The sequence below is a fragment of the Vombatus ursinus genome, unplaced genomic scaffold, assembly GCF_900497805.2.
Source record: "Vombatus ursinus unplaced genomic scaffold, bare-nosed wombat genome assembly UNPS02010394.1, whole genome shotgun sequence".
Classification (NCBI taxonomy): Eukaryota; Metazoa; Chordata; class Mammalia; order Diprotodontia; family Vombatidae; genus Vombatus; species Vombatus ursinus.
Genome location: NW_020950172.1, coordinates 1,840,011 through 1,858,784, shown reverse-complemented (window position 1 = coordinate 1,858,784; position 18,774 = coordinate 1,840,011). Strand labels below are relative to the sequence as shown.

At 56.6% G+C, this 18,774-nt stretch overlaps 1 protein-coding gene across 2 annotated transcripts in view; it reads right to left on the bottom strand.

Moving 5' to 3' along the window:
* The window catches only part of GRAMD4 (GRAM domain containing 4), a 64,769-nt gene that overhangs the window by 32,732 nt on the left and 13,263 nt on the right, over positions 1-18,774 (bottom strand). Inside the window, exons 1-3 of one of the 2 annotated variants that reach the window (XM_027854254.1) lie at positions 12,669-12,884; positions 8,174-8,384; positions 1,780-1,900 (exon numbers count right to left, since the gene is read on the bottom strand). In XM_027854254.1, coding sequence (XP_027710055.1) covers positions 1,780-1,900; positions 8,174-8,335 — 283 coding nt within the window. In that variant the 5' untranslated portion in view covers positions 8,336-8,384; positions 12,669-12,884. Of the gene's footprint in view, positions 1-1,779; positions 1,901-8,173; positions 8,385-12,668; positions 12,885-18,774 lie in introns of those variants that run through there. The other variant, XM_027854253.1, reaches the window with a different exon arrangement.

Sequence of the window (18,774 nt, the reverse complement as noted above, 5' to 3'; positions counted from 1 at the left end):
ACTATGTGCCAGGCCCTGTTCTAGGTGTTAATTAGACAAAGACAAAAACAAAGAGGCGTTTATGCTCTGCCAGGAGAATATGCCTAGGGACCAGGCCCTGGGACATCCTGTGTACAGGCAGGGGGACCCAGGGCTACCCTTGCGGGCAGACTAGCTCTGTTTGGACTCGGGGCAGAGCTACCAGTCACCAAGAGGGACACTGACGCAGTTCCAGGAAGGAGTGCCTAAAATCATCCAGAATAATAATGATAATAACAGTTTCTAGAATGTGTTAAGGTTTGCAAAGCACCTTACACTTATTATCTCAGAGGTGCGGGCTGTCATTATCCCCATTTTACAGGTGAGAAAACTGAGGCAGACAGGTTCGGGGCCCTTGCCCGGCATTGCAGAGATGGCAGGACTCAGATCCTCCTGCCTCTGGGCCTGGGTTCCATCCCCTGCATCGCCCTCTGAAGGCAGAGAGGAGGTGTGGTCACACCTACCTGGGCCTGGCTCTGCCCCAGCTTCGCCCTTAGCTGGCTGAATCACTTCCTTCTCTGGGCCCCAGTTCAGTTATCTCTAAAGTGAACTTTCCTCCTCCTCTGTCAAACCTCACTTCCGAAGGGGTGTGACCACTGTGGCCCAGAGACACCTGCTCCAGGCCCTTCCCTTCCGCTTACTCAGCACCAGCCGGGGCTGCAGGCTCTCAAAGCTAGGGGTGACTTGGTCTGAATGGGGAAGGCCAGCCCACACATCAATGGGACTGCTTTACTGCCAGGGGCGGTCCCCATGATGTACCGTCCGGCCAACTAGAAGGACACATCTGGGTTTAAAAGGGCCCGTGGGCCCTCACTCTGGGTCATCGGGAGAGGTTCCTTCTAGCCTAACTGATAAATTGATGGATTGCGCTCAGATCTTCGTCTCAGAATTTCTATCATGACATCCATCCTTTACTATCGCGTAACCTGCCCCTGTTAATAAATGACATTGTACGCAGAGAATTGCCTTGGTTTACCCTTTTGTTAGATTCCATTCACTCCAATCTCCAAAGTCCACCCCCCACCTCTGCCCTCTATTGGACAGCTCTGTCACGGGAGCTCCCCATTCTCGCACTATGCAGGCAGGGGGCAGGGATCTTACGGAGATGACTCATTTCTGGAAGCACTTGATCCAGATGACTTGGGGAGGGTCCCTTGTGATGGGAACCTTTGGGTCTACAGTTCCATCACTGTGTTGCCCGTGGGAGCAGCCCTCCGCCTTTGTGCCTAGCCCTGGCATTTTTGGGCTCCTCCGCTCAGTGAGGCCCGAGGCCTGGCAGGCCCTCCCCTGGGGATGGCTTAGCCCACAGAGGCCAGGCCACTTGCAGTCGACTCAGGCTAACCCTCCGGGCCGGGCTTTGCTCTCCCCCTTGGGGAAGGGAGGCCCCTGCCCGAGGCCAGGAGCCCCTGAAGAATGCCGCCCCCGAGGTTCGGAAGCTGCTTCTATGTGGATGCAGGGCCCCACCCAGCCTCAGACAGTGCACAGACCTCCGCAGACACCTGCCATCCTCCACTGCCTGTCATCTTTCCTGAGCTGCCTCAATGGCACCAGAAGCTTCTCCCTCACCAGCCCCTCCTCTGGAGGCCCCAGTGAGTGCCCTCCCCAATGGGCTCATCACCAGGCCCTCGCAGTCCCCTCAAAGAGGGGCCCGCTGTCTCCCAGCTGTGGGAGGCTCCCTGTCACCACCGAAAGGCCCCCAGCACGCAGCGCCAGTTCAGAGCTAGCGGCCCCACCCATCCCGGGCCCCTTTCTGGGACTTACGTAAAAAATGTTTTTCCAATAAGGCGATTTCCAGGTGCCCTTTGATTTCATTTAGTCGATCGAATTCTGTTCGGTTATAATCCTGGACTCCAGCAGCCATGATGAGAGTGCCCGGCCCAGCCTGGAGGAAAGACAGCAGTACAGAGCTTGAGGAGGGGGCCCTGCCAGGCTCCCCCTCCCAAGCCGGACCGCCGCAGTGGACCAGCTCGGGCGACCGGGCTGCCAAATCCTGCCAGGCTAGCGCCTCCCTGCCCCAGCCCGGGCTCCTCCCAACGGCTCTGCTGCCCAACGGGGCTCTGCCACAGCCCAGTGGGGCTCAAAGCCCCAGAGCCCAGGCCAGGGAAAGGAGGAACCAGATGAAGCCAGCCTGCCAAGCCCTCCCATCCTCCCCGGTGGGAAACAGCAAAATCCTGCTCACGGAGCTACGGCTCACTCCTAGCTGCTGACAGGCAGGCAGAGTCAGAGGAGGGTGGAGGGCTGGGCTGGACCCAGAGGGCAGGTGAGCCCACCTTCTAGGCACCTCCGGCCTCGGGCAGATCACAGGTGCCCCCCGGGGGAGCGCCCCATGGGGAGGGCTGCCGGGGGGCCTGGAGAAAGTCCCCGAAGAAACAGATGACAGCCCGTGGGGGAGCCTGGCACGGCTGGGGAGGAATGGGGCGCTCGATCCCAGGAGGAGACAGAGCCCTGCAGATGGCCACTTAAAAATATCTCCTGCTCTCAGGACGGGGGCAGGGCACGAGCCGTGACAAGGGCTGCCCCCTGAGGGGCCCGCCAGGTGGGGGCTGGGCAAGGGGAGAAGGAGTCTGCTAGCACATCCCAGGCGCTTCTGCATCCTGTGCGTAAGTGAGAAGTCAGACCACAACATGAGTGATGAGTCTGTTTGACCGGGAGAAATCCAGTCCTGAGCATTCTGTGAGGCTGCGGGATCTGGCAGGACTAGAGGCCCTGCCCTCACTGGGCTTATACTCTGGAGGGCGGGGGGGGGCAGAGGGCCTTCCCAGAGAGGAAAGAGGGAGGCCCTGCCCTCACTGGGCTTACATTCTGAGGGGGGAGGGGGAACCGGAATACACAGATAGGAGAAGACGGGGGCTCAGGGTCAGGTCGAGAGCTGGATGGGACTTCAGAGGCCCTCCCCCCCTTTTAAAGAGGAAGAAATTGAGGCCAAGGGAGGTGATTGTGACTTGTTCTTAACCAGGGCCACAGACTCCCGGGCGGTCTCAGTCTTCATTCCTTCTATCTCAGATAATCGCTTTCTCAGACCGCTCACACTCTTCATCACCTCACTTAGCACGGTGCCTGACACATAGTAGGCACTTTCTCAGACCGCTCACACACCTCATCACCAGCACTTAGCACAGTGCCTGGCACACAGTAGGCACTTTCTCAGACTGCTCACACTCTTCATCACCAGCACTTAGCATGGTGTCTGGCACATAGTAGGCACTTTCTCTGACTGCTCAAACTCTTCACCATCTCATTTATCACAGTGCCTGGCACATAGTAGGCACTTTGTCAGACTGTTCACACTCATCACCTTACTTAGTGCAGTGCCAGACACATGGTGCTCCTCTTGTGTCCTCTCATCCTCCACACAGAAGCCAAACTGTGTGACCACATCACTGCCACCCTACCTCTAAAACCTTCAGTGGCTCACTATTGCCTCCAGGAGCAAATATCCAATCCTCAGCCTGGCATTTAGAGCCTGCCACAATCTGCCTCCACCCTGTTGCCTTTCCAGTTTTATCCCTGGGGACTCCCCTTTCTCCAGTTCCCATTCCAGGCTTATTGGCCTGGCGCCTGTTTCTCACACATGCTTTTCACTCCCTCTCTCTCTCTGTCTCTGTCTCCCCCTAACCCCCTTCTCTCTGCCCTTGGAGAGATGGTGCTCCATTTAACTGGCATTTATCAGATGCCTGGTACATGATGTCCACAGAGCTGGGTTCTGAGGATACCAAGGCCAAAACAAACTGTCCCTGCCCTCAAAGGGTTTACATTTGACCAAGGGGAAACACCAAAAATTAACTATACTGAGTACAAAGTCATTTCAACGTACAAAATTGTATTAAGTACAAAGTCATGTCAGTAGGGAGAGGCACTGTAATGCAGAGAGAGAGCCAGCCTCAGATTATGTGAAAGATCATGGAAAACAGAGAAGGACCGTGAGCCTGGAGAAAGGCAAATGTCCCTGTTTTCAAAAAAGTGAAGAGAGTGAAGCCTAAAAAGTGAAGGCCAGTGTGCACGCCTTTGATTCCTGAAGGGACGGTTGGCAGGCATGGAAAAAGTCAAGCAGTCATTCCAAAGAGCCAACCTGGCTACATCAAGCACAGGTCATGCCAGACTAACCTCACTTTCTTTGTTGACAGGACTACTAAATTAGGCAATGACGGGAGTGCGGCAGATAGAGTTTACCTAAATCTTAGCAAAGTTTTTGACAAAATATCCCTACAAGTTTTGTGGAAAAGATGGCAAGAGCTGAATTAGACAAGTGGATTCAGAAGAGGCTGGCTAAGTGGACTCAGAACTGCTTTGTTAATGATTCAGTGTCATTGTGGCAGGAGGTCTCTGGTGGAGGGCCCCAGGGATCTGTGCTTGGCCCTGTGCTGTTTATCATTCTCATCAATAATTCAAATAAGGGCACATGTGTATGCTCATCAACTCTACAGATGACACAAAGTCCCTGGGGAGGAAGAACTAAAAAGTTAGGACTCAAAAGGATCTTGACAGGCTTGAGGAGTATGCTGGATCTAAAGAAGAAGAAATGTGAAGTTCACAAAAATCAGCTTCCAGAAGGTGGGGGAGAGATAGCTGGAGAGTGTTTGTTCTGATAAAGATCTGGGGGGCTTTGTGGCCCACAAGCCCCGTGACTCAGCAGTAAGGTGTGGCAGCCAGAAACACCAATTCCCTCCTGGGCTTCATTAGCAGTGGCAGAGAGCTTCCAGGAAACGAGAGCTGATGGTCACACTGTGTTTGCCCTTGGCAGATCTCTGTCGGAGCACCACAGCCTGAGACGGTGAAGCACCTTGAACCCGTGTCTTAGGACGATGGGTTGTTCAGGCTGGAGGGACGACCTGCTGCCTGTCTTCAAGTATCTGAAGGGCTGTCCCATGAAGGGGGGGCCAGCCCTGTTCTCTTTGGCTGCAGAGGGCAGAACCAGGAGCGGTGGGAGGAGGAGGAGGAGACATCACCAGGTGGGTCACGTGGACATGATATCAGTGCAGCAGCCGAACCCCAAACTAAGCAAAGGAACAGAGGTGTCCACTGCCGAGCAAAGTCCACAGCCTTGCCCAGAATGCCCTTTGTCCTCCGTCTTGGGCCTCCCTCAATGCCCGGCTCAGGGGCTGCCCTCTCCTGAGTCCCCCAAGGGGTCAACACTCCCTCCCTCCTTCCTCAAATGACTCTGTAGGTTTGTGCCTTGAGGCCCAGGGAAGGAGTCTGCCACACTGGGAGCTCCTCACAGCAATGAATTACAGGTCCAGTCTCTTGGGACAGTTTTGGGTTTTCACATCCACATCTGCGGTTTGTCCCCCGGGGAAGGCAAAGCGGGATGACGTCATCTTCTGAATAAAGGCAGGGGAGCCTCTACGTCATGTGGTTTGGAGCTGGTCGGAGAAGAGGGCGCATGTGTCCGGCCAGGCAGGGGACCAAAGGGGACAGGCACTTATTAACTGCCTACTGTGTGCCAGGCACATGTTTACAAAACACCTTCTTTGTCAACTCTGTCCAAGTACTATCCCATTTTACAGATGAGGAAGCTGATGCTCTGAGTCACTAAGGGCCTCGTCCACGATCGTCTCAGAACTTGACGCAGAATTGAGAATCCAGTATCCTGCCCTTTCAGCCCAGTATTCCTCCTGAGACCCTATCCTGGTCAGACCCAGGCATTAGAAAGCTCATTGTGGCAGGTGAGGGAAAGGCAGACAGGAGAGGGGAGAGACTGTAGGTATTGGTGTGTGCGTGTACGCGCGCGCGTGTGTGTGTGTGTGCATGTGTGTGTGTGTGGGGGGGGGAGGGGGATTGAGGTCAGGAAGCTGCTGCAATAACCCCAGGGACAGGGATGGAGGCCTGCACCAGGGGAGTGGCCACATTTGTGCAGGAGAGGCACTGGAGGCCTCCTGAATGCCACTGGACATGTCTGTGCCATTGGAGGGAAGTTTTCAAGGTCAGGTGGCCACAAGGCTGGTGGTACCAGGGAAACCGGGAGGTGGGCTGGGTTTGTTGGGGAAGGCGGTGAGTTCAGTCTCGGCCACGTTGACTTTGAGGCTTGGCAAGACGGCCAGATGGCGATGTCTAGCGGGCAGGACAGGAGCTGGGACATAGATCAAGTTGGGAATCATCCGCAGAGAAGTGGAAATTGGAACCACGGAGAGACTTTGGGGAGAGGGAGGAGGAGGAGCAAGCCTTGGGAGACAGCCACACGTGGCAGCAGAGGCAGCACCACCAAGAAAGAGCCATCCCACACATGGAAGGCGCTGAGAAGCAAGAGAGCGCGTGGACCAGAGCAGCAGACAGCCCTGGGGACTGGGCTGGCAGAGGCTGGCTCTGCCCTCACCGGGACGTCCCCTGCCTTGGCCTGGAACATCTCCTTCTGTCCTGACCCTTCCCTTCTTCCCTCAGACCTCGGCTCCCCCCAGCCAGAGCCCCCAGAAGGAAGACGTCCCAGCCGAGCTTTCCAGACTCGCTGGGGCATTCTGTAGTCCAGTCAAACCGGACTTCTCTCCGTTCCTCGCCATGCTTTCGCCCCGGTCATGTCCTCATGCCTAGAATGCATTCCCTCCTCCCCTCTGCCTTACAGATTCCCCTTCCTTCAAGACGCCAGTAAGGCACCAACTTTTGCATAAAGCCTTTCCTGACCCCCCTCCCATACATACACATACACACACTCCCATGGTGGAGCCTGGGCAGGTGTCCCTGGGCAGCTAGAGCCCTGACCTTCTCTGTCCGTGGTGCTGGAGCTGGCGGAGCCCAGCCCAGGAGCGTGAGATCGCAGGGAAGGGGCCTTACTTAGCAAGGGCCCAGCTGGCCACCCGACTGGGCGCTGCCCAAGGATGCGGAGCACGTGAGCCCCTGAGCCTGGCCTGCCTTCCTGCCGTGGCTGGTCCATCATGTGCAGAGAGAGTGAGACTCCCTGAGGAAGAAGTCCTTCCTCCCCTGGCGCTGCAGTGTGTAGGGGGCCGGAGCTCCCTGACGGCGAAAGCCCTCACGCCTGCTCAGCTCTGGTTTAGCGTTCTGGCTCCCTCACGGGGTCAGGGCCCCAAAAGGTGCTTTGTAAACACAGAAGCTCTCTAGAAACATGAGCTATCGTGGCTTGTTCCTTTGGGGCTGTCCTAGGTCTGAGCCCTTCAGTGACGAGGCCTATGCTGGAACAAAGCTCTGATTCCTCTCCCAGCTCTGATAATGCCAGTGTTAGTCCAGGCAAGTCTCAACCTCTCTGGGCCTCAGTTTCCCTATCAGCTAAGTGGGATGAGAGCCACTCTCTCTGTCTCTGGAAAGCCCTTTGAAAGGTGATCTGAATTGTCCTAGCATTCTTCTAAATCAGCTCTTGACTGAGGATCCATAAACCTTTTAAAAAATATTTTGAAAAAGGTATTTTCATATAATTGGTTTCCTTTGCAATTTTATATATTCTGATTTATGCATTTAAAACCATTTCTCTGAAAAGAGGTCCACAGGCTTGCCCAGACTGCCCAGGAGGTGAGGCCTTGGCCCATGAAGGGGTAAGAACCACAGTTTTACAACATTCACAAACACTAGCCACGTTAAAAGAACTCACTAAAAAAGAAGGAGCCAAAGGTTAATTGTCACTTGGAAGGAAATGCTACAGATGAGTACATGAGAAGTGGTTCGGATGCACCCCCTCACCCTCATCAAACCGGCAAAAAATGTCGAAAAGGTGGGGAGGAAGGGCACAGTCATCGTTGCTGGCAGAATCGCTCCCTTGAGCGTTTTTGGGCAGTGGTGCGGCAGGACGCAGGACAAGTTCCCAAACGGACCACATCCTTTGTTCCGTGGTCAGGAAAATGCCCTGAAAGCATCGTCCTGCACACACAGGAAGAATTCCCTGGCCGAAGATGTTCTGAGCAGCACTATTTTGCAGTCAGAAAGACTCGGGAGCATCCTTAATGCCCATCCCCTGGGGAAGGTCTAAACGGGCTGGATTCCAGACTGACAAGTATGAGGAATACCAGGAAATCTGGACGGATCCTTCTGAGACAATGCAAAGGAAAATCCTCAGCACCAGAAGAATGATGTACAACTACCTATGACTGCCTAGATGGAGAAGTGATGGGGTCTGAGCAAAATGGACCCCCCCGGGGGCCCTGAGAGGGGGTAGGACACTGCACTGCTCAGTGATGAAGGGAGGAACGGCACAGAACCGCCCGCCCGGGCAACTCACAGGGTCTCGTAACTCCTCGCCGTCTCGGGCCGCCGTCCGAGGGACCTTCACGGGGAGCTCATCTCCACACTCTGTGTCGGAGGCGTTGGGAGACTCGGCTAAGTCGAGGAACTCATCTCTCTTGTGACCTCTGAACCTGATTTTGTCGAATCTTCTGAGCATGTTCAGCACATAACTTCGAGACTTCACCTTAACATGACGGTCGGAGTCCCTGGGAGAGAAGGAAGGGGGAAACACAGGGGTCACTACCCCATCCCAGCCCAACAGCAGCATCTCTCCCGACAAGGACGACTACTCATCTCCCAGGTAAATGTGAACACGACCACGTGGTCAAAACAGGACGACGACAGACCCCACACGACCAACTGCAGGCCAATAAGCCCGGCTCCGGAAGAGCTGAGGCTGGTGCCGCACTCAGTCAGCATTTATTAAGCACCTACTATGTGCCAGGCACTGCGTCAAGCACCGGACTGCTTGAACTCAGGAGTCAGTCTGATCAGGAGCCCACACTAAGTTCCATACCAAAATGGCGGCTTCCAAGAGCAGGGGGCTCCAGAATGCCCAAGGAGGGTCAAACAGCCCAGGCTGGAAAGAGCGGGCCAAAACTTCCGTGCCAGCCCGTGATGGGATCGGGTCCATGAGTGACCCCCACACTTCCAACCCAGGCAAGAGAGGAAGACCCAATTTCCAAAAACCCAAACCAACTGCCTTAGTACAGAATGGGTGGCAAAGCTAGACTGGAGCATGCACGGAAAACGATCTGGAGGTTACAGTGGGGACAGGACTCAGAGTAATACCAGAATCAAATTCATCGACGAGATCTTAGGTGGCATTAGGAGAAAGACAATATATCCATGTTTGGAAGGACCATTTCGTCCAATGCCCGTGTTTTGTAATCATGGAAACTGAGGCCCAAGGCACTGGAGGTCACATGAGCCTCAGGGGCAGGAATCTGAGCCACTGCTCTGTCCACCAGACAGACACTGCGTCCATGTCTAGGGAGATGCCTGTCCCTCTGTCCTCTGCCCTTCTCAGACCACATGGACAGTCCCGCACTCAATTCCAGAAGCCACGTGTTGGGAGGACACTAGTATCAGAAGATATGGTCCAAGACGTAGAGAAGATTGGAGACAGGGTCACCCGGGGATCGGGATTGATGGAAGGAGTGGACTGTTACCAGCCGATAGTCTAAGGGCCATCATGGGACAAAGGGGTGAGCCCTGAGGGTCAGAATGAAAAGCAGCAGGGGGGGAGTTACAGAAAAGGCCACCCCAGACAAGCGTGGGCCACTTCGGGAGGAAGTGAGCACCTCCTCGTCAGAAGCCCGGGGAGGTGGCCCAGACAACCGCCAAGGTCCCTCCTTGCTGCCTGAAAGCACTGCCTAGCTTTATACCTACCTACCCAAGTCCTCCCTTGCCCATGCCTATGGCACCTTGTGCTGCTCACTGGACAAAAAGCAGACGACAACATGGTCACCGGACTTGGGGCAGGATCTGAAGCCTGAAGACCTAGGTGAGGGGTCACTTGGGGGTGGGTTTCCTCACCTGCCAAAGACGTGTGCTAATTAACACCCGCCTTGCTGCCTCCGAATGCTGCCCAGTGCCGTGCCAAAGATGACCCTCTGGTCCCTTCTTGGGCTAACCTCTGCCAGGGTGGCAAAGGGGTTTTACATGAATTCTTTCACCTGTGATGTGGGCTACCCAAGGACGGGGGGGGGGGGCTTGGAGCCAGAAGGGAACTGGGCTTGAGCCCCGCCTCTCACCTCTCTAGCTAGGTGACCTCGGGCAAGTCCCTTGCCTTCTCCTTGAGCCTCAGTTTCCTCATCTACCAACCCCTTAAGCTACCATGGCAATATTTCCAATGCTGGGCCTCCCAGAGTCATTCATCACACCCTCTACCCTCTGCCCACTTGGCGGAGGCAGCAGAAGCTGCCCGCGGGGTTGGCGGGGCCCTACCCAGCTAGCCCTTCCTCTGTGGTCTGGGGACTTCCTCCCACTCTCCCTCCTGCTGCTCCAGTGACCAGGCATCTCAAAGCAAAGTTGGCGTCACACCCACAGCATCCACCCGACAGATTGCTGTCCGTGGGCAGTGCTGCGGGCTAGGAAGGATGGATGGCGTAATGGAACTGGGACGAGGCAGGAACACCAGCCTCAGAGATGGAAAGAGCCAGCCAGCCTCCCACCTCATGGGGCTTTGGGGGGACCCACTGGGAGCGGCCAGGGCTCAGGCTGGAGATGAGAAGGCCTGGGGAATGGGGGGTGGGGGCAAGGAGAGCTTAACCTTCATCTTCATATCCCCAGGCCCGAGCACAGGCACTGGCACACAGTAGGTGCTGGGCTGTGATCACAGGCTTCAAGCATCTGCGGAGGAGTCATCTTAGGGGAGGGAGATTCGCTTTGCTCTGCTGGACACCAAGGGGCCTAAAGTGTAAGTGGTGGGGGCAAATGGGCTGCCTTGGGAGGTAGTGAGCTGCCAATCCCTAGATATATTCAAGCAGAGGTTACACGACCAATTGTGTGGGATGCTGGAGGAGGAACTCCTGCCAGTACATAGGGTAGCCTAGAGTGGCAGTGGATAAAGCACCAGCCTAGAGCCAGCAGACCCAGCCTCGGACACTTACTAGCTGGGTGACCCTGGGCAAGTCACTTTACCTCAACTACCTCCAAAAAGGGGGGAGGCTGGGCTGAGAAGAAGGAGACCTGGGTTCCCATCCTGCCCCCATTATTTCCTGCCCTTTCAAGCCAAGCCACTTGAGCTGGGGGCGGAGGGGCTCTGTCTCCTCCCCCCATGATCCCTACCCCGCCCTCCGGCTCTTTCCGACTTTGCGAGCCAGTCTCTGCACTCCAGTGACACACGGACAAGCTTCTGTAACGATCATTATTAGTGTCATCAGGGAGTAGTGGCCTGGAAACCCCAAGCCCTGGGCTCCCGTCTATCCCCAGCCCGGCCACAAGCCAGCTGCAGGGACAGGCCTTCAGCTCAGCCTCAACAGTCCCTTCGGGCCCCCCCAACTCAAACAACTTCCTCCCCAGCTCTGCCCCCCACCTCACAGCCAGCCAAGGGCAGTGCTCCCCACAGGGCGCACTGCATACCACTGGTGCTTAAGCAGTGCTTACTGGGTTAGCTGGACTGCTCTGTAAATGGATGGGAAAGCATTTGGAAAACACACCTGGAGAGAGTAGAGGGAGGTGGCGGCTGGAGACCTGGGCTCGGGGATGAGATGAGGACCCCGGCCATATCCTGCAGCCCGCCCCCCATCTCCATGACCATTTCTGCAACGCTATACAGTCTGCAAGGGGCTCTTCACACCCTCTGTCCTCTGACCCTTGTGAGGGACTGTACCCAATTTACAGATGGGGAAATTGGAGGCTCCAAGAGAGTCCCTGGGGCCTGCCTGGCCACAAGCCAGACAGAGTAAAGAAGCACAGCTGGTCATCTCCTCTGGCCAGTTACCCTTCAAGGCCTGGGAGTCTGTGAACGTGGGTAAATTGTGTAAGCAGACACTAGAGCCTGTCTCCACTGGGCTCCAGCCGCCATTCCAGGCTGATCACACACGACCGCTCTGTGTCTGAGCCAAGGTGGCCAACATCCTCCTGCCCGTATGCCACCTCCATGCCTTTGCACAGCCTGTACCTCCTGCCTGGGAATCCATCCCTGCTCGCCTTGTTTTCTTTGAGTCTCGACTCCATGAACCTCTCCTTCAAGAACCCTTTCCCATCAATCACCTGGTATTTACTTTATCTAGAGCGGCCACGCCCAGAGCATCCTGAAATCACATTTTATTTATTCTGCTTTTTGCTAAGCCATGTTTCCCCCAGCAGATCATCAGCTGGGGGGGGGGGGGGCAGGGAGAGTTTACCTTTTATCTTAGTATTCCTAGGACCTGACACAGGGACAGGCAAACAGTAGATGCTTAATAACTGTGTGCTGGGTGGTTTTAAAATAGGACAAACTGACTTCCAGGCTTTCCCCACAAGTACTTCTTTGGCTCTGGATTAGGTTTTTTTGTTTCACTGAACTTTAAAAATCATTTTACTACCTGCCCTCTTTCTCGTCACCCCCCCTCACCTAAGCAGGGGTGGGGAAGGGCCCTGGGAGGTGGCAACCCTCTCAGGTCAGGCCGCGTGTCCTGGCATCGAGCCTCAATGCACAGAGCTGGGCACATCCCACCACCACGTGCCAGCCCTGCCAACGTCTGGCACAGCCCCAAGCCTTCTCTTCACACGGAACATGCCCACTTCCTCCAACCGATTCTCAGATGACGTGGACGCCAGGCTCTTCCCCACCCTGCCTGTCCAGGCTGCCCTCTGCTGCCTCAGGCTGGCCTGGAACGCTCTCCCAGCATCCCACCCACTCCCCTCAGGGCTCAGTACGGCTGCCTCCTGGGGCAGGGCTTCCTAGGCCCCCTGCCCCCAGGTGGCAGCCCCTCCCAAAATCACCCGGCATCTCTTTACCTGGGTCTGGGTCTGTGTTGTTCCTTCCCCCTAAATCTCACCTGTGTCTGCAGCCTGGTACTGAGCAGGTGTCTACCTCTGAGATCCGTGACTCGCCCAGGGTCTCACAGCTACCATGGCAGAGGCAGCATCTGAGCCCCGGCTTCCTGGTTCTGCGGCCAGCCCTCTCTGCCCCACCCCCAGCGGCCTGGCAGATGGATGTGTGTGCCCTTGGCCAGGTCACCACCTTCAGAGACTCAGCTTCCTCCTCCGAAAAACGTACACCCCACCCCCAGCGCTGTCATCTACAAACATCAGAGCCCTGCTGAGAGAGAGGATGTTCTCATCCACATTACTGACATGCTATGGAGACAGCGCTCATGGCAGGGCACGGGCGATTCAGGAGAGACAGACCGGACAAGAAAGTGCAGTGCGTGTGTGTGTGTGTGTGTGTGTGTGTGTGTGTGCGCGCGCGCGTGTGTGCATGTGTGTGTGCGTGTGTGTGCGTGTGTGCATGTGTGTGCGTATGTGAAAGAGAGAGACAGAGATAGAGAGACAAAGACAGAAAGAGAAGGAGACAGAGACAGAGAAAGAAACATACAGAGGCAGTAACAGAGAGAGAGGGAAAGAAATGCAAGGAGAGAGAGGAAGAAGAGGGCGGAGACAGAGGCAGAGAGACAGAGGCATACAGAGATAGAAACAGGAAAAGGGAGAGGACAGAGAGGGGAAAGAGAGACAGAGATGGAAGGGGACACACAGTAGGGGCAGAGAGAGGAAATAGAAGAGGGGGGGAGGTGAGAAGAGGAGAAGGGGAAAGGGGGAGGGGAGGGAGAGGAGGAGGGGGAGGGGGAGGGGGGGGGGGGGGGGAGGGGGGAGGGGGAGGAGGAGGAGGGGGAGAGGGAGGAGGGGGAGGGGAGGAGGGGGAAGAGGTGAGCCGGCCACCCTGGGCTGACTAGGCCACTCCCTGCCTGCCCACAATCTGGCTGGGGCAGTTGGGCCATTCAAAGATCTATAAGCCAACTCCAAGCTTCCCTCCAAAGTCACAGCGGCTGTGTCCCCTCCCCCATCCCAAAGCACTCTTTCTCTCTCTTCCTCTTCCTCTTTTTCTCTTCCTCCTCCGTGCCAGGATTAACCAATGTCCATTCTCCCTTCCCTCCAATCACATTCTCCTTGAAGGTTTCCAAGCCAGGAAGCAGCATGGTGGCCCAGCCCTGGCCTTGGAGTCAGGAGGCCTGCATTCACATCCCACCCAGACACCTCCTACTCGCGACAGCCCGGGGGAGTCAGTTCTGCTCTCTAAGGCTCAGTTTTCCTCCTTGTAAAATAGAGGATTGGCCACAATGGCCTCGAAGGGGCTTTCCTGGCTCTCCATCCTGGCCCCTCAAGGCTCTTCCCAACCCCCCAGACATCTCTCTGACTTTGCTCAGCCCAACTCAAGTGTCTGAAGGTCAGAGGCAGAGAGCCCGCACACGGCCTGCCCTGCCCCTCTTCCCCAGCCTCCTTGACCACAGCAGGGCAACTGTGGAGACCAGAGGGTCTGCCGGGAAAGGGCTCTGTGCTCATTCTGGCCGTTGGAGCCCTGATGTTTTGCCAGCAAAGCACACAAAATACAGACAAGCAGGGCATCCTAGGGCTCGAGAACCCTGGAAGCACAGGGTTCTAGATCTCTAGCTGGAAGGCGCCTCCCCACCCCACTTTACAGGTGAGCAAATTGAAGCCCAGGGAAGTGGTGACTTGCCCAGGGTCACAGAGACCTCAAATTCAGCACGGTGCCCTGGCTATAGAGTGATTACCTGTGCCCCCCATGGTGCCTTCTGGGGGAAGCAGGAGGCTTCTTATGACTCCCATTTTACAGACAAGGAAACTGAGGCTCAGAGAGAAGCAGAGATTCTGGATCCAAGCTCCTTCCCCATGACCTCACCTCTCAGGGCCTCAGTTTCCTCATTTGTAAAGGGGGGGGCTGGGCTCAATAACCTCTGGATCCTTCCCAGTTTGGAACTGCTGACTCTTCCCTGGGGATTTTCCATGACACAACTTGCTGTGATGGGGTCGGAGAGACATCCAGGCCAACCCCCTCTCCTTAACTTCCTGCTGCTTCAGCCGGTGACTCCCCTGGATCGAGCTACTGTCCCGGGGCGGTCTGGGGGAACCACCAGTCCCCACGATGAGACCCCAGGCGGTGCAGCGGGGCAGTGTGGGAGAGTGGGAAGCAATGTCTGGGGCCCCTGGAGGAAGGCCCAGCTCTCTCCCAGCTCTTATGGGGATGGCAGCCTTCCTAACTGGATTCCAGAAAGCTGACGAGTCCAGATGCTGAGTGGGTGAGAACAGAGACCCCCAGGGAAGCTGCCGGCCCGGCTGGTGAGCTCGCTCGCTCTGGCATTCCACGGCGGAGCCGCCAACGCTCCGCAGCCAGGAACGTGGCCAGTTCAGAGAGTGGCCTGCCCTTGGTATCCCCACGGGGCTCCACGAGGCACCAGATGGGCCCCCCTGGGAGGAAAGCCCAGCCAGGAGACAGGGAAGGAGGCTTCCGCTCTGAAACCACAGCACAGGGGAGTGGAGGTGAAGGTGGCAGCGGCTTCCTGCCAGCCTGGCCCACCCCCAGCTCCCACCCGCAACGACTACTCAAAACGAGAGAGAAAATGTTCAATGTCAGCTAGGGCTTCTCCTCATTCTCTATCATCGCCACCGTCACCAAGCATTTATTAAAAGTGGACAATCGGATTCACCGCATGGGCCTCGATTTCCTCTTCTGAAAACCTCTGAGGTCCGGCCCTCCCAGCTCAAAGCCTGAGCTCTGACCATCTTAGGAGCTGCCCCAAGACCATGAAGTTGGCAGTACTTTCAGGGAGGATTTTGGGAAATCGGTCTGAGTGGGGGCTTGGGGTGGGGGGCTCATCACCAAAGCCCACATTGGGCAGGATCTGCCCTGCCCTGCCCTGCTCACAGGTCCCCCAGGGCTCCAGGGAGGGGGCGAGCTGCCTCGGAGCAGACCTTCCTGTGGTGGTGGGCCCATCGTCCGACCACGGTCCTTGCCCGCCTTGTCCAGTGCCCTCACCCCCCCAAGCTGACAGCAGTGAGCTCATGAAATAGTCATGCCTCCTCAAAGCCGCAGCATCCACTCCATGAGGCGGGGCCCCTGTTCCCACCCACTCATAAATGATGGAGGATGACAGGGACCAGTGCGAAGAACCCTAGCTGGAGCCCGGGGGGCGGGGACTGAGAGCGCACAGCCCGTGCGCTCACTCCTCACTCTGCACTGTGGGAACTGAGATCCTGCAATCACAGGTTTTGGAGCAGGCAGGGGGCTTTGGGTGGCCCCCAAACTAGACTTCTTGTTTTATGGGAAGGACTAAGTGGGGAAGCTTTGGCCCAGAGAGAATTCCAGGAGCACGCAGGGACCTTGGACGCCTTCTTTCCTCTGGGGAAACTGAGACCCAGAGAGATTCATAAGGCTTAGGAGCAGGCCAGGACCATGGGGGACAGTGAATCTCTCATTTTACACATGGGTAACTTAAGGCCCAGAGAGGCTCAGGGGATGGCAGGACTTAGAGCAGGCAGGTGCCTTCGAGTCTACCCTCTCATCTTATATAAACAGGGGCAGCCAGGTGGTGCAGAGGACAGAACATTGGACCTGAAGTCAGGAAGACCTGAGTTCAAATCTGACCTCGGACGCTTATTAGCTGTGTGATCCTGGGCAAGTCACAAACCTGTGTTTGCCTCAGTTTCCCCATCTGTCAAATGGGGATAATAATAGGACCTATCTCCCAGTGTTGTTGTGAGGATCAATGAGATAGCGATGGCAAGGTGCCTGGCGTGGTGCCAGGCATGCGCTTAGTAAAGCACCATGTTCTAGGAAGGCCCAGACTGGCTCAGCCAGAAAGGGAATCCTGGGCCCCCCGCCAGAGTGAGAGCTGTCGTGTCTGTGCCACTGCCTGCTTGAGAAGTTCTGATGGCTCCCTGCTGCCTTGGGGACCTGACTCTTAACTCCTCAGAGCCCTCCCTGATGCAGTTGTGCACGCACAGGCACCGCCCTCCCAGCACGCCACAGTCCCTCCGGACCAGTCCACCTCTCAGCCCCTCTCTTTGCCCAGGCTGCTCAGTGGTCTCACTTCTCACCTCCTCCAATACCTCATGTGACAGGTGACCTTTCCCGTCTGCCCCTCAAAGGTTAAGGCCCACACCCCAAAACTGCCCAGTGCCCATGCTTCCCACCCTAACGCCAACCTCAAGATTTCTGCCCAGCTCTGAGAGGCCACTGGGAGGGACACTCCCCCTGTCTGGCTCGAGTCCGTGCCTAGCTCAGCTTCCCTCGCTGGGCCCCAACAAGACGCGAGGTCAGACTCAGTGTCTCTCAGGCCCGTTCACAGCACTGACGTTTCGTGGAAGAAGACCTCTGTGGAGGCCCACAGGATGCCGGAGCTGGGAGACCCCTCAGAGCCTGAGTCCAACCCGGGAGTTTCAATGACTCGTCCGAAGTCATACTGGCAGTGAGCATCAGAGGCAGGCCTTGAACCCACGTCCTGTGACCCCAGAGCATGCTGCCTCCCTGTCCTGGCATCGAAATATTCCCACCAGCTTCCCCTGTGGGCTTGTAAGAATTTGGGCTCAGGCCCCCGCCAGCCTGAGCCAAGGCCTAGAAGCCCCAGATGCCGCCCCTGGAAGGCTGAACATCTGAGGCGGGACAAACCAAAGGAGGGAGGTGGGAGAGTGTCTGGACGACAGGGAACAGAATGATGGGAGCTTGCAGGGTCCAGAGATACCAGACTGTGAAAGGCTCGGAATCCAGGTCCCCCCTCCCCCCACTCTGGGCCTCGGGCTCCTCATCTGTAAAGGGAGGCAGACCATCCAGCTCTGCCAGGCCGTGAGCCGCGAGGTTCTGTTCCCATGTTTCAAGCTGAGGATTCAGCTTTGACCCCAGCTGGGCACCAAGGGGACCCTGGACCCCCGGGGCTACAACCCAGTTTACTAAGAAACCCTACGAATGCCCTTTCTGCCCCAGTCCAAAGCTGGGGGAACCAACAGCTTCTTAACCAAGATTTGCACTGATTCCGATGCAGAGCAGTGTCGGGTGTGGGCTCGCAAGAGGAGGAGGAGGAGGAGGAGGAAGGGGAGAAGGTGGAGGATGGAGAAAGAAGCAGAGGAGGAGATGTGCAGGGCAGCAGTCCCAGAGCACTAACCCACCATTACCTAAATTCCTAGAACTAACCTGCTGGCTGCAGCCCTTGTCTCCAGGAAGGCCTCTGTCCGCCCTCTGCCCAGAAAGCCCCAACGCAAACAGGAGGCCAGAGGGCACCCACATGTACCCCCTCGAACTCCTGGCTACTCTAAGCTTCCCAGCCCAGTGCGGCCTCCCCGTCCTTCCCTGATAACCAGGCCTTCAGAGAGCTACCATCCAGATGTTGGCAGAGAGGGCTCCCTTCCCCCGCCCCTGTTCAGGTAAGAACATGAACCACCGTGGAGCCCGGCACTTCCTGCACAGCTGGAGTCAGAGACAAGGTCCTCTGGTTTGCTGAAGAGTGACCGCCCAGGGAAGAGGCATCCAGCCCGCAGGAAGTGGGCTGCCTGGGCTGGCCCCTCCTGGCCGTGCTGCCTAGAGCAGGTACGGGGTCAGGCAGGGGGTGGGGGTGGGGTGCCTTCTGGATCCCGCTGAATGACAAGGTGCCAACTAACCCCACGACATGACATGGGATGGCTCAAGCCCGGCCTTCTCAAGAGCAAAAGAGGCTTTTGTGCCGTTAATTAGGGAACCTTTAGCTCATCCTTTACATACGTCTTTTGTGTCTCTTTGGTGATGCCCGTGCGTCATTTCTGAGTACGCACATACACACACATTGGGGCGCACGTGATCACCGTCCCGAAGGGCCTGGGTGTGAGCCAGTGCGCCATTTACTACACTAGTGGCCATTAGCAAGCCCCGTCCCTGTGTCCTCATCAGTAAATACAGGCGGGACTCCACACGCTGAGAACAAGGAAGGGAGTCAGGTCTGTGACTGGGTCATCCATCCTCCAGACAGGAATCCCAAGAGGCAGTGGGGCACAGCAATTAAGGAAGGCCTGGGTTTGGGCCCTGCTTTTGGTCCACACTGGCCGTGTAAGCCTGGAATAGCCCCTCATCTACTCGGGGCCCTCAGAATGTGAGCCTGGGATAGCCCCTCACCTGCTCAGGGC